The sequence below is a fragment of the Streptopelia decaocto genome (assembly GCF_964273445.1).
Source record: "Streptopelia decaocto genome assembly, chromosome: 1".
Taxonomy (NCBI): domain Eukaryota; kingdom Metazoa; phylum Chordata; class Aves; order Columbiformes; family Columbidae; genus Streptopelia; species Streptopelia decaocto.
The window spans coordinates 88,737,676-88,753,931 of NC_138663.1; the positions used below are offsets into that span (position 1 = coordinate 88,737,676).

The 16,256-nt window shown below is 37.8% G+C and overlaps 1 protein-coding gene across 1 annotated transcript in view; it reads right to left on the reverse strand.

Annotated features, from left to right (window-relative positions):
- The window catches only part of EPHA6 (EPH receptor A6), a gene marked incomplete at its 5' end in the record, with an annotated part of 487,187 nt that overhangs the window by 64,773 nt on the left and 406,158 nt on the right, over window positions 1-16,256 (reverse strand). Inside the window, one exon of the mRNA XM_082057768.1 lies at window positions 299-356. Coding sequence (XP_081913894.1) covers window positions 299-356 — 58 coding nt within the window. The remainder of the gene's footprint in view (window positions 1-298; window positions 357-16,256) is intronic.

Consider the following 16,256-nt stretch of genomic DNA (forward strand, 5'->3'; position numbering starts at 1 on the left):
AGGCATTTGTGTTTCTATTTACCTTTTCCTTCATAAAACACTATTTGAAATGCATTTTGCTAAATATGAGAACTAGTTCAGTATAAGAAATCAATTACATTCTTAAGTTTAAATCTTTTTTTCCAGCCATGCTCTAATCTATCACTGTACCTCAGAAATGTACCCTGGGGAAAATTCTTCTATTCTTCACTGAAAATCCATGAATAACATTATGTAGAAATTAATTTATGATAAATTATTTAAAATCTTAACCTAGAATCGTGTCTTATTCAAATGTCATCAGAAAATGGCACCTCACCCGCAGAAAGGAGTCAAGGGATCCATTCTCCATGTACTCAACAACAATCATTACTGGTCTGCCTGCAAAACAGTGAAGAAACACATTAGGATTACAGACGTATTGTGTGGCTTTTATAATTCCAGGTGTTATGCAGAGATTATTCACATTGGTTAAATATGTTACATATTTTCAAAATCCTCATTTATATCACAGACACAATTCCCTGTGTTATTCTTTAAGAATTTTTTTTTTTTTGGTGTTTGCTGGATTAGCTGAATGTGCCTTGTTTGGTCCAGTGTACTCTCCCCTTAAAAAGGATCAAAGAAGAATCTATTTCCAAATAGCAACACTTGCTGTGTAACATTTCGGAATATATTTGAGTTGAGGCAAAAAAAACCCCCACCAAAACAACCTCACCAGAAATTAAAAACTCTCAAAGAAAAACATCTCAATGATTTAGGGGCATACAGATAGACAGAAAGAAGGAGATGTCAGAAACAAAGCTCTCCTAGATTTGGTGTGTGTATTAGGTGTGTATAATCCTGCAAAACGCCAAATTCATATGTTTGTACATACATAACATATACATCATATCACTGAAATAAAAATTTTCCTTAATTAGCATAACTTTCCTGTATGGTTCCATAGTGGGATCATATCTAAACTGAAGTAGAATAACACATTACATTTATTTCTTAGAGGAATATACAAATCTGAATATAAACTTTTAAACTGGGTACTTAACTAAATACCATTTCACTGTTGATACCCAGGAATAAACTAGGGCTCTAGAACCGCTTGACAGGAGAGGCCCAATTAGCATGCTATGCAGCAGGCTATGCAGCAAGAAGGTTTTTAGAATTGTTAATATTACAAAGGAGCCATTTTAATACATGCAAAAGTAATCTAATGAATAAGTATGTTACTAAGATTGGGAAGGAAGTAAAAAGTCTTTAAATGGCAAGCTTTTCTTTCCCTGAGACTGCCGGTCTCTTTCAGGGTGGGAAACCAGAGGTGTGCCAAGTGGTGACACCACAAGTCTGCCCATTTCACTTTCTCAATACAACACTAGCAGTTCCACTGCCTCTTTCATGACCTTTTTTTTTCTTTGCCTCTCAAATTATGTTTGTGTTTTATTTGGATGAAGGGATGAGAAACAAACACAGTGTCCACGGTGAGAAGGGCGTTATGATCCCTCCAGCACAACTGTCCATTTCTGTACATGCTTTCTGCTTTTGGTTAACAGTGGAAGTGTTAAACTATCCCCAGTATATAATTAGCCACAGCCAGGTGTTTCTCCTGACCTGTTACAGCTAACCTTGAATTCAAAATGCTGAATGAGCCACTTCTCTGTTCTTTTCCAGCATGTCAACTTGGAGTTCCACGTACCCTGGAACATAGTTTAGTCTAGCCTGTCTTATGTTCCTCACAATATTCTCACATTTCTTCTAATAAAATTTAGGATTCTTGCTGTATGCACCCTCATGTTTAGGTCTTCATTGAATAAAACAGTGTTTCATAATGTCCGTGCAGTAGTACATTTTTTTTTCTGTCTGAAACTTCTCAGATGCCTTAACAGTCTTTTTGGATAGACTTTCTGAAGTGTGAAGAATTATCAGCTTCTTTCTTTTTTTATTTGAATATTTGTTCTCAGCTGTAGATGTGCATCTGCCACCAAATCAATTTATATTAATCTGTGTCCATTGGTTATACCCCAATTTTGCACTATAAGCTTAAATGAAACATCATTTTTAAGCTCCTAGAGATCACAGCATTTTAAAAATTAATGATGTTTACCTCAGCTTACTAATGATGACTAGTCGTACAGCCTAGTCTCTTTAATTTCAAGCATGTGAATGATCTAGATTCCCTTACCTTTAGTATTTGCTTATTGTCAAGGGGCTGATATCTCTATGTGAAAGGAATACTCTAGAATCTAGAGAAGTAATCAAACGGCAACCTAATGCTAGAAGATCTTACTAAATGCAGAACTCTCTCAAGCAAGTAGTAATTTCTAAATCATTGCAGGCAACAGCATCTTGCAATAAATATGGATGTAAAGATGGTTTTCAGATGGTATATTTGATCAGGCATACGTTACTGAGAAATTTCTCTTTTTGAGTAAAACAGCAACTAAAACAACTTTATGGAAGATTTGCATTTGAAGGGAACAACAAATAGAGCTGTTACACTTCAAAATAGTGCCCCTAGTTTCCCATTAGTTGTCCTTTGGTGCCCTGCACTTCTTGAAAGCTACTTTGTAAGGCTCTCTAGGGGTTCATTGGCTCTTGTTACATATTTATACTCCTCAGATTCATATCCTTCAACACAAATTATTTTCACACTTATTTCGTAAAAGTAACTTTTAATTCTTCTATGTTATCTCCCAAAATATTCCCCCCTCCCTAAAAAACCCACAACAAACTGTACTTCGTTGTGCTCAAACCAATAGTATGAACCTCTAGGTAAAGTAATCATCAAATGTATCTATATGCATTTACCTGTGGATTAAAAAAAATATTTCAGTATTTTTTATTGGACAATATTTACGAGTTTTTAAACTGATCAGTGTGTTCCTTTAATCACTTGAAATGATACGCTTAACACAAAACCAGCTCTTGCACATGACAGCACAGGAATGGCATGATCTGGTAAATACACCAAAATAAGTAGCATTTGTCTTCAAACAGGTTGCTCTATATTGGTATGGAATGTATCATTAAGTATTCAGGAATTTTGGTGAACAACAAATTTAGTCATTTAGGCTGACAGCATCCCACAGACTCAGCCTGTATCCCTCTCCATCCTACCTAAATCTCAAATGAACTGGGTGCAAGGTTGTGTCAAGACACCACAAAAATGAACCCAGTTCCATTGCTTGATTTTGTAAAGTAAAAATATTAAATCTGGAGCCTAACACTAACTTCTCTTCTTTTGTGTGCCAGCACTTGATAAAAGCCTTCCTATTTTGGCTGCAAGTTTAATGTATCACTGAAGATATTTATGTATTCCAAGCTGGACTGCGACAGGCAATACAGTGAGACTTTTACTCAGTATTGTATTTGCCTTTGGAGTACCTGTACATCAAAAATGTCTCAGCTGTTGTTTCAGTTGCTTGAAGACACAGTAAAAACTCTGCTACACAGCAGACTCCAGTGAGTACATATATTATCAAAGCAGGTTCTATTCCAAACAATCTCTGAACATTTTACAAATGTAAGTATATCAAAGACATGCAAGGTAGGACACATCTTGATTTCGAAGGTGTGGTATGAAAAACAAATTCAGAAAATCAAGTGTCCTTCTCCATCTAGTCAGTATAGGATACCAAGCCAGGCTGTGTTTGGTTACCAATATACAATGCTGTATTTTCTTCCCCAGCTCAGTGCCCTGTAGAGACACTTAAGTGATTCCACCATGTATTTAGTGTTGCATGAACAGACTTTCTAGTTCATGAATGTTTGAAGGAATGGAACTGGCAGTCAGCGCTGGAGAAGCTGGCTAAGACATGAGGAAAAAAAATGGGAAGGGAAGGAGAAGAGAAGGGAAGGGAAGGGAAGGGAAGGGAAGGGAAGGGAAGGGAAGGGAAGGGAAGGGAAGGGAAGGGAAGGGAAGGGAAGGGAAGGGAAGGGAAGGGGAAGGGGAAGGGAAGGGGAAGGGGAAGGGGAAGGGAAGGGAAGAAGGGAAGAGAGAGAAGCGAAGTGAAGAGAGAAGAGGAGAAGAAGAGAGAGAAAAGAGGCAACAGGAGAGGAGAAGAGGAGAGGAGAGGAGAGGAGAGGAGAGGAGAGGAGAGGAGAGGAGAGGAGAGGAGAGGAGAGGAGAGGAGAGGAGAGGAGAGGAGAGGAGAGGAGAGGAGAGGAGAGGAGAGGAGAGGAGAGGAGAGGAGAGGAGAGGAGAGGAAGCAGACTATAACTTAGATTATGAAAATCTATATTGCTTCCATTGTACTAAGAAAGATTAATTCTTCATCCTCAAAGCAAGGACAGGAATAAAAAAAAGGAGGGGGGCTGAGAAATCTTAGAGATAGAGAAGCAAACTTTGATTATTTTATCACAGGTTAGGCTAATGCAATTCTGGAAGGCATTGAGTTATTTTCCTATATTTATGATTGCTTACGCATATGAAACATGGACATCTTTACCTGAAGAAACAAGTTTAAGGATCAACAGGAGTGGGAGGTGGTATAGGTGGGAATGGGGAAAGCCCTCGGGGCTGAGAAGGGCGGCAGAGGCTGCAGATCAGAGGGAGCCGTGGGGCATGAGCACCTGCGAGAACTCGTTCCTGGCCTCAGGGGACTCTATAAGCACCAAAAGGCACCTGTGACTGATGACAAGTCCCCTTGCCAGATAGCTGGGCACCCAAACTCTAGTTTAAAGACTTCACCAATTCAGGTGAGTGTCTTCACATGGATACAGGCTGAGGCACTAGACAAGCATCTGAAGAAGAAACGGGTTAATTTTACAGTCAAGATCCACATAAGGGAAGGGATGGAAAAGGACACTGAAAAGGTGTCAGCTTTGGCTGAGGACTTGGAATAAAAGACAGAGGTCGAGAGCATCTAGGAGCTAAAAACTGCAGACACTGCTGGAGGAGAGCACACAACTTCATGTTTGACTTGGGAGTGGATAAAATATACAAAGGTTTGAAGATGGATTCAATGATCAAATCAGCCAAACAAATAATTCTTGCAGCAGCTTTAGATACCCAGCAGTGCTGGAATAGGGAGTATGGAAAGAAAAAAGCCTTTTAAAGTAAATAATTATATAAATAGCGTTCTGGGGCAATAGGTTTTAAACCTAAATATGGCTTTCACACACTACGTATATCACATTTAACATTTGCAATTGTGTAAAAAATTTATTGTTTTACTACATACTTAACAATATGTATTTATACATTACATATATTGATATCATAGCCACATTAACTCTTTTCATAATTCTAGGAAACTATAAATATTCTCACACTAGAACATGTGTCTGGGATATTGGCTAAAGCAGTTTCCCCTCCTTGCACAAGGAGTAATTCTGGTTCTAACAGATCCATTTCAGGCTCCCAGCATCCCAGAAAGCCAGATGAAAAAAGCAAGAGCAGTATCAGTGCTTTGCATAATCCACAGAAAGGACAAGAATTTCATTACTCAGAACTTAGATGAAGCTGTAGAAGGTGCGGGGATTATTCATTGCCTTGATGCAAATACTACCTTGTGACAAGTATTTGACTAGTTTTGACAAAGTGTTTTTTTATTTTTTTTCCTGAGAATGTTCTTTCCCACTCAGTTGTACTGTAATGCCATTCAAAGAAAACCAGCATAAATGACAAACATTCTGTATTGATGTAATGCCACCTCAGAATATGTTACAATTTTGTATATTCTATTGATCAATCTGCTTGACATTTTCTTTAATAGGCAGAAATGCAAAAAAAGAAAAAAAGCTGTATATTGCAGAATAATGTAAAATACCAATTACACTTGAAACTCACATTTTTAGTTCTATCTTTTTTCCCCACAACACTAGATTTTGATAGCGTGTAATTTAATTGAGAGGCAGAGTGATGAATAAGGAGGACAATTTGAAGTGTCATATCAATGACAAAATATTCAGCTTGTTGTCTTCTGTTGTCATTTTAAATAATGCAGCAAAGCCCACTTCAATGAATTTTTTATGTAAGATTAATCCTCCAAAAAGAATGTAGTTAGCACATGCTCATTTCTACAGTCTTATAGTGAAATCTTTAACACCCACCATGGGAATAGATCTTTTAACATAAACAGGGGATATTTATTCTTCCACTTAAAACAGCAAAGGCTTTGAATATGCTCCCTAGTTCATATAAGAAAATACTGCTCTATCACTTCTTTAGGTCAGAATTCATGTGTCCAGGTAGCCTCTGAGAAGTCACTTGTATCAGGTATTTTTTCACTCCGAATCCATGTTCTGCTCTTATTTCCCCACTAACTTATCTCCTGCTAAATCTAATGAGATAAGACTAACAGAGCATGCACTCAGCATGCAAAGTGCCCACAGGCAAACCCTGTGTCTCTCACTGAAATGCCCAGGGCTTGGAGGGCATTCCTAGATCTCACACTACGTCTGTTCTTTATGTATCGCTTCAAATAGCGTCAAACTCATTTTCACTGGGGGCCACATCAGCCTGGTGGTTGCCTTCACAGGGGCAACTGTAATTTTAGGACTGTATAAATGTAACTACTCCTATATTTTACAGTGAAAATGAGTTTGACACCCCTGAAACAGAAAAACTGAAAAACTGCTTGCTGTGGCACTGCACCTTCTTCATTCCACCTACTAATGATGATGCAGTTGTATGCATCAGAGGAGAACTAATTTTAGAAAAAAATGAAAAAAAAAAGTTTCTTCCATAACATGAAATTAAGAAAGGAAGGAAGGACGGACTAATGAACACGCAAAAAGCAACTGAAAAAAAATCTGTTGGGTTTTTCATTGTTAGCCCTCATCAATACTCATGAAGCCAATGGGAATTTTGCTGCAAGCCATCTCACTCGCATTACTGACTCGCATTACAGAAGGTCTCAAATTAAGACCTGTGTTTCAGGAATCCTGAAAAAATAGAAGTTGCCGTTCCAACCCCATTCTTGAGACTTTAGAAGCCAGAGTTTGCAAACAATATAACACTAACATATATACATCCTGCTGTTACACGAAATCACATAGATATAGCCTACTTATCTTGCTGTTAGTCCTCTTTCTGCTTTTCTGTATCTATCTTTTCATTAGTTTAGTTTAGTCAAGGGAAGATACCTTTGCAAAATCATTTGATAAAAATATAAAATACATGAATGAGCATAAGTTACTGTTTATTATTTGGCAAATTAGGGCCATATAGCTGTCACTACTAGCTGAAGAGGATTTACTATATCAACACAATCTGAAAACATTGTTCTCTGAGCTGTTTATCTGTAATTTTATATTGAAAACTTTTATACTCACTACCTGGTAACCCACTGGAAAGAATTTATGCCCTTTGGTATGACTTGGAAGCCAGGAAAAGTCTGTATGTGTACTTGTAAAATACCTTCTCAAATCCTCTGGCCTAACCCTCCTGCAACAACAAGCACTGGGAACAGTTCTCCTCTTTTTCATATGACAAGGAGAGAATGTGCTTTTGACAACAGAAGTTTTAACAATCTCTGGCATGCTGCTTCTGCATCTCTGAATCCACATCAATCCCCCAGTGTGCCTACAAAAGATATTCTGGAAGGTTCTGAGAAAAGTGGAACTTTAACAAGAACACAGTTGCACCATTTCCGTTATTTGTTTTCTTATTCTCGTCTTTCCATAAGAGAAGCAAATGGAGACCAGTAGAGGGTAAAAGCAGAACAAGTAGTTCATCACTAGTTGGAAGTTGGGTAGACAGAGGCTAAAATTATACCATGGAAATACAATAACTGGCCTCAGTTTTGATATTTTCTGCATTTATACTTTCCAGCCATGTATCTTAAAAAAAAAGATTTGCATTTCTTCGAGTTTCCATGTGTTGGATTGGTTATCTGTATTATCTCTTTCTACATACTTATTAGCAGTACAAATACAATATGGATGAGAAAAAATCTGTTTTATTCCTGTTGCTTATGTTTACATGAATATTATAAGCAAAAATAAAAAAGAAACACCTTCATCATTAGGGTGAGATGGCTTAATAGAATTCAGATGTACACATGGAGGGGAACAAGAGCTGGTACACTTGTAGATCAGCTCTGAAAGCTGCTATATGAACTTCTCTAAGTACATCTAATGCATCTAATTTGAGAGTCTTCTACTATTTTTCAAATACTAATCTATTGAGACCATCATCAGCAAATTTGCTGATGACACCAAGTTGGGAGGGAGTGTCGACCTGCTGGAAGGCAGGAGGGCTCTGCAGAGGGATCTGGACAGACTGGAAAAATGGGCTGATTCCAATGGGATGAAGTTCAATAAGGCCAAGTGCCGGGTGCTGCACTTTGGTCACAACAACCCCTGCAGCGCTACAGGCTGGGCGCAGAGTGGCTGGAGAGCAGTCAGACAGAAAGGGACCTGGGGGTACTAATTGACAGGAAGCTCAACATGAGCCATCAGTGTGCCCAGGTGGCCAAAAAGGCCAATGGTATCCTCTCCTGTATCAAAAATAGTGTGGGCAGCAGGACAAGGGAAGTGATCCTTCCCCTGTACTCTGCATTGGTGAGGCCACACCTGGAGTATTGTGCTCAGTTCTGGGCCCCTCAGTTCAGGAAAGACATTGAAGTGCTGGAGCGAGTCCAGAGAAGAGCAACAAGACTGGTGAAGGGACTTGAGCATAAGACCTATGGGGAGAGGCTGAGTGAGCTGGGGTTGTTTAGTCTAGAGAAGAGGAGGCTTAGAGGTGACCTCATCACTCTCTATAACTACCTGAAGGGAAGTTATAGCCAGGTGGGGATTGGTCTCTTCTCCCAGGCAGTTAGCAATAGGACAAGGGGGCATGGGCTTAAACTCTGCCAGGGGAAATTTAGGCTGGATATTAGAAAGAAATTCTTTACAGAGAGAGTGGTCAGGCATTGGAATGGCCTGCCCAGGGAGGTGGTGGACTCGCCATCCCTGGAGGTTTTTAAACTGAGATTGGACATGGCACTTAGTGCCATGATCTAATAAACGGACTAGAGTTGGACCGAGGGTTGGACTCGATGATCTCTGAGGTCTTTTCCAACCCAGTCGATTCTGTGATTCTGTGATTCTGTGATAAACAGATAAATCCATGGTATGTATGGTGAAAAGAGAAGAGGAGGCAAAGTGACTTGGCTGAGGCATCACAAAAAACAAGTCTTTAGCCTGCAAGAAAAATCTGTGGGAACCACCATATCTGCAGAAACTGTGCTCAAAGAGGCTTTGAATTGTCTACATGGTTCCCTGATCTTGAGAGGGCAGTGTGCCTGCCTGGGCCCTTGGGATAAACTGATGTACTTTAAAAAATAATTTTAATTACAGCATTTGCCCAAGAACTTCCACAGTTCATTGCAACAGCTGTTTGCATCAGAATCTTGGTCATGTACCCTGGAAGCATTCTATTATCTCCATGCCTTGTAAGGGCCACCTTATACTGATGTGAAAGAGGTTTTAAGAGATGATAAAATTACAAGTCAGAACAATGAACACAGCTCAAGGATTGCATTTTTGACCACACTATCTCAAATACTAGGTTATATCATCCCATTTTAAACCAAGAAATCCCAGCGGTAGTCTTAGTGTATAACTAGGAAGGAGAATGTAGATTAGTTTCTTTGCAAGAATAAGCAATTTCTTAATGACCAGCCACAAAAAGAATTTGGCTGTTCAGTTTTAATTTAATTATGTTTGGGGCTGGGTGGGAAATAAGTTTCCATAGAAGTTATTCTGGCATAAGACTTATATTACTTGAAATTTGACTTAGAGCCCTAAAAATTCTAGCATTTTCACTTTAACACTGAATCAAAGAACAAATAAAACTCCAAATCTATAATAAATAACAGATTCTGTTCAGATTCAGTTTAAGAGAGATACTTTTGCCCAGTTAGATTAGCCAAAATAATTCACCTCACTTTTTTTTTTTTTTTAATTACTGAATTTCAACATATTTCACTTAATCTAATGACATTTCACCCTTAAGTTACTCGTAACAATTTCAGTGCTCCTTCCACTCTACATCCTCTTGTGCAAAGAGCAAGGGATGTTCTTTGGTTCAAAATTAGTCCACAGAGTCTGACTGCATCAAGGATCATTTGCCCTATTGACCCCAGAGCATGTAAAAGAATTTAAACAGAATTAAGTCTGTGTATCAGGGGCTTCTGCACTTCATCATACATAACAGGTACTTATGGAACATAAGAAACAAAGCTTATTTAATCTCTATTGTGAATTTTCCTATTATCATAGGTACAGTATATTTAGAAGCTATAAGCTACATCAGAAATTAGAAAATGAGCAAATAAAAAATTGCATATATAAGGTTACAGTAAAACACGGGCTTGTGCTATCATAAATATAATGATATAGCTGAGGTATTATTTTAATCCTGTTCTGAAATGTCAGATCATTTTTTGATTATTCATTACTATTCCTGACTCTGTTCTTTATAAGATTCTGTCATGCCTTGCACTTTAGGATATCCTTTCTGTTTTGTTTGTTTGGTTGTTTTTTTATCCATTTATGATTTGAGCACATGTGTTTTGTGCCTATGTCCCTCTGGTCTACATAAACTTTATATTTCTGAGATATACAAAACTGATGCTCTACCACCTCTTTCATTGAATATCTTGCTGCTTTCTACACATGAGAAAAGCCTAATTTCTCATTTCAAGAAGGAGTGGAGGCCACATACCAATACTCCTATAGTTTCTGAAATCCACAAAGGAACATATGTGAGTTTCTAAACCAAAAATTAAGAAAACAGAACATCAAGAGTCAGGGCTCCAGCACATAAATGAGGCACTGGACCTAACACTGTGACATCTTTGTGATATTATGGTAATTTTTTTCTGATTTGTCTTCAAGGTTTTGTACCTTCAGGACATGAAGGGACACACAGTCGAGCTTCTCCCTTCAGCTCTGATTTTGATCATGAACAAAAAACAAGAGTTAAAATGAAGATTGGTCAAGCAGCAAATTTTAGATGCACAGGTATTTAGACAAGCATGTACATCTTGAAGAAATAAAAAAAATACGGAAACTCATTCTCATGTGAAGAAGAAAACCAAAAAGCATTAGTCTCCCATAATTTAACTCCTGTAGCTGTGGAGACATCTCCATAGCTAGCAATATCTAGATTTTTTCTGAGAAAGAAAATAGGCATTTCAAGGGAAGGAGTCAAATGTTCATAACTGTGTCACAAACAGGTCATATGAGTCAGTCCAGAATTTTCTAGTCTTCACCAACTGTATAAGGCACCTGAACAGGCACGTTAAATACCAGTGTGTAAAATCCAGAGTTAGGCAAATTATTTCTGATACATGGTATTTGGACCTGGGAATGGTACTTCAGCAAGTTGAATTTGCTAAAGGTACACTGGCTTCCCAGCTGAAACAGACCAAAGAAACCTAAACATTATTCAAGTTAACTATTCCCTCCTCTGCCACCCCACAAAAAGTCAAACAACTCTGAATCTGTTTTCACATCCAATGCTTTATTGCTAGGCCAAATGGGAGTTCAGATTTCTTTTTTTCCCTTTGAGCTTGAGAAAAAGAATAACCGTGTGTAGCTTATTTACAAATACATTTCTGTGTGTATCCATCAGGCTCCTCCAGCTCTCCTTTTCCTATCTTTCTGCTCCTGTTATTAATGAACAACAACTTACTTCAATTCACATGCTTGTTACAATAAATCACCACATTTTCTCTAGTCATATTTTTTAAAAATATGCAATAGCAGTGTATATTATGTAAAATGAGCACACATGCAAATAAACTTTCCTGAACTTCTAGGACTAAAATGTTTGGAATTGTTTATGATTACTATCTGAGCATGAAATGAGCTATTTAGCAAGGTTAGAGAATGAAGACCTCCTTTTATCACATCCTACACTCAGAGCTTAATGCCAGTTCTACAGTTCAAGCTAAACCTTAATGGACCAGCATAGAAATAAGAGTTTCTCTCACTATTCATGTTACTTACTGCTCATCCATGTTTTGGCTCTGTAGTACTTTCCTACCTGCCTAACAGAAAAGTCTGTATACATTTTAATGTCTGTCCTCAGAAAAGACATGCCCTTATGTACCAGTTGCAGGGTTTATAGGCTAGACATACCAGTGAAATAGCACCGAGGTTGGAAAAAACAAACTGGAAGAGCCATTTGGCTCTGATATCCTAGAAAATATATATGCAATAAAAGAATCAATTTGTTAGTCACTGAGAAAGGATTAGCAATTTTCATTGAACAAAAAATACAGCAGTTCAGGTGCTGGAACCCAGAACAGGGGAAAATGCATTAACTGAAAAAAAAAACCAGATGTTACTTTTCTCATTATTGGAGTACCATAAATATAGCTGAGTTTCACGATGAAGAATTGCTCCTAGATGGTTCTTGTTGAGTAATTTTGTTCAATAAGGGCCTGTCAATACAATTTGCTTTCAATTGTCAGTTTATACAATATCAAGAATAATGGGCTCACTCAGGTGCACTTGGAAATTGTAATAAAATATTAATTTTCGAGAAATGAAAACCAATAATCATGTGGTTTAGTATTCTACAGATATGTCTGGATTTTTTGAGGAGCTCTCTGTAATAAATGTGAACATTACAATGTATATTAGGTAAACAGTCATAGACAACCAGGCAGTAAAACACTGAAAAGGGGATGTCCTCTGTATAATGTACTTTATGTGGAGGAGGAGTTCTGTCATTATCTAGTTCAAGACAGCAGTCAGCACTGTCCTGTATCACTTCCAAGTTTCTGGAAAGTAAGTGCATCCTCTTTTCTTGCATATAATCTATTTTCTGAGGTTCACGGGGGTGGATTGTTTTATCAAGCCGATTTTCTTTGCTTCCATTTTCCTAAAAGGTAAAAGAGCTGGATAATTAACCCTTGCAAAATAAGTGGTAGGAAATAACTGATGCTGATACTTCATTAAAAATGTCACATCAAGATACTTTCACAGAAGCTTCCGAGAGGTGCTGTGTCAATGAAATAGGGGGCAATGATCCAGCTGCTGACTACCTGGGGAGATCAGAGGAGTCACAATCAAATCACACCACTGATGTTCATAGATGGGTGTGCATAGAAAGAATAATTTTGATGTTTTTCGCCCTCTCCTGCTAATGTAGTTTGAAGGCTGAATAGGATGAAGGGGATCTGGGAGGTTTGCTTAACAAGAACTTTTCCATTGTTTCTCATAACCTGACACACATCTGTAGTTGTTCTTGTCAACAGAAAAAACTCAGAAGTTTAGCTTGAAAGAAACAGTAGGAAAGGTATTTGCTTCCCCTCCCTTTCCAACTCAGCAAGCTTGGCAATCTGTCTGACACTTTTCAAAGACAGAAGCATACTGCCGATCTTAACTTCTGCCAGGTAATACGGGTGTGCATTTACATAACAAACCCTTTACAGGTGACTGAAATCAAGAGCTGCCAATAGAGGGCAAGAGTAGTAAGCTAAGAATTACCCCAAAATGGAGAAAAGAACACTGTACTTAGTTTGGAAGAGCTGGAATTTGAAGAAATAGATGCAGTACTGGCAATTTGATTTTTTTTTTTTTTTTTTGACAACGTGTATATATGTGTATGTATGTGTGCATGTTTAATTATGAAGGAAGGAGTAAGCTTCCACAGCTCATGCCAGTGTAAGTATGATAAGAAGTGCAAACTGTTCAGTGGTTCAAGAATTCTATGTAAGATATGCAAGGATATCACTTGAGAAAAAGTACTTATTGCTTATGTGAATCCACCTGTCATTATAGATCTACATCAACCGAGTTGTGAATTTGTCCTGCTAACAGGTGGGATACCTAGAAACTAAGTAATTTGTAACATAAATGATAGCTAAATCAAATGGAGGCTTTTGTATGAAAATGGGCTTGTTTTTGCAGAAGTCTAGGATAGGTATTTGAAGGCCTGCTGAAAGCTTTGCTTCTAGTGAAATGGCTGTATGGCAGTGACAGACTTCTGATGTAACTATCATATAAGCACTATTGCATTAGCATAGTTATGTCTAGGCTTAAAAAAACACCCACATTTGAGGCAATCTATTTATGCAGAAAGATGTAACGCCCCATGCTAGCAGCATAAATTAATCTTTAGGTTAGCTAAATGAGGATACCTTTTACATAAGTGAACCTCAGCACAGTGCAAGAGCAGACATCAGATTACACAAAACTGAACATCAGCTGTCAGTGCAACCATAATACACTTCCCCGATTGTTGAGTGAAAGGTAGAAAGGGAAAAAAGGAAACCAACAGCTACATCACCCTGCCAAGCTGTTTTCCAGATACTTATTTATGGTGGGTTTTCTAGTTTAGTTCTGTGTTTCACTTAAAACATTTGTGGGGAATTTTGTAGAAAAAATACGCAAATGCATTTTGTCTGTAGTAAGGGATAAATTTTCTGACTGTTTTGAAGTAAATCTGCCACTTAGCTTGGAGTTAAAGGTTTCTGTAAATAAAAACCACCTCATTATCTTTGTTCCTAATGACCTCATTCGCAGAATAATGAGGGCATTTTAAGCCTTCCATGCAGTTAAACTCACTGAAATCTTACACATAAGCTATATGTGAAGCAATTAGATTACAACTCAGCAAAGTTATTAAATATTAAGTACCTCTGCTAGGCTAATGAAAGCTACTGACCCGAATGAGCCCAGCATCTCAGATAAGAGAGGTGGGGTCGCTGTGCTGTCGAAGGCAGCACTGGATTGTTCTTCGCCCCGGTACCCCCACACAAACAGCCACCCTCACACTGCTCACGACAGCATCAGGACTAGCCACGGGCAGTTGTTTTTGCCCACCTGCTGCCATCCTAGCAGCCAGAGGCTGCCACGATAACACAGATATCGCTGCTTAAATATTATACCTTCTTGGAGCACTGTTGCCTTGGGTGTCTTGGTTCCTTGGTAAAGCAATACTCAGGAAAAAAGGTCAGGTGTTTAGTGCAGTGGTTTTTGATACAAAGGAACAAAGGGTGCATCCCTTCTCTGTGCTAAAGTGATTAAGGATTCAAGGATAAACCTATATTTTCCACTGAATCATGCACAGTAAAAGATTCAGTTCTGAGTCTCTCACATCACGGATCAGTACTCTCTTCAACAGATTTTTCTGTTTTCTTTACAAAAAAAGTAGTACATGTATGGGGTTTTTGCTCAAGTGTACAGTAAAGCCGGTTTTAGCAATTTGAAAAGTTATCATTAAATGGAATGGCATCCTCTGGTCATCTCTGTAAGAGAGAGGCAATTCAGAATTAAGATTTTGCTTAATGTAAATACAAATATGACAAAGTAAAAAAGGAAGAGTTAAATAGCAGCACTACAGATAAGAATGTTGGGGTACATTTGTTAACAGCAATTTCTGACTTGTCACTTGACACATCTTGTCTGTTGGATTTATTACAGTTCTTCATTGGCTTTAGACTACCTGACAATCCTTACTTTCCAGAAGATGTGCCTTCTCTCCCTTTATGTGGGGTTGCTGCTTGGATAATTTGTTGTTGTTGTTGTTGACATGATCAAACCATAACATTTATTTCCATTACCTTACTAAGGTATATGTTGCACATCAGGTACCTGCATTTCAATTTTTTCCCTATTTTGAGTATTATTTCATCAGATTGAATCATAATTCTTAGTAAAAGACATTTAATAACAAGAAATTATGAACCAGTTTTATTAAACAAATCACATTTAAGAGCTATGATTTAAGTAAAAAACGGTGATTAAAAGCTTTACAAGCACTCGGAAAACAACAGTTCTGAGTATTTTATAAAATGAAGTTTTAAGTAGGTATGTAGGTGAGAAGTCAGTTCAGGAGTGCAGTTACGCCATTTGTAATTTAATACAATCAATGATATGCTATACATAGTACTATGTTGAAAAGAGAGAATTTTATGCGGCCTGGAGTATTTCTACTTCCACAGTTGTTTGGTTATAGATACCATCCCAAGGAGAAAAAAAAAAAGTATTTTACAATCTGTTGACAATAGACACTCAAACAGTCATAAGAAAAGACATCAAAGTTGCTGAGAAGCTTCTGTTCAAAGAAAGAAAGTAAACAATGAAATAAAAGCACTTTAAAAAAAAATCACCTTGTGTTAATGAGGCCTACCATTATTGCAATAGATAAAATGGAGCACAGAGAAGTAGAACAGTTTCTTTTGTATAGAAAATCAATAACATTATGCAATTTTTCAGTTTTCTCCCTACTTTTACCATAAGACATTTTTCTTCTTTAAAAAAAACTGAAAGTAATATTATAGGTGAGATGGCCTGAAAGGATACAAGTGTGACATTAGCCCACGTATAGATTA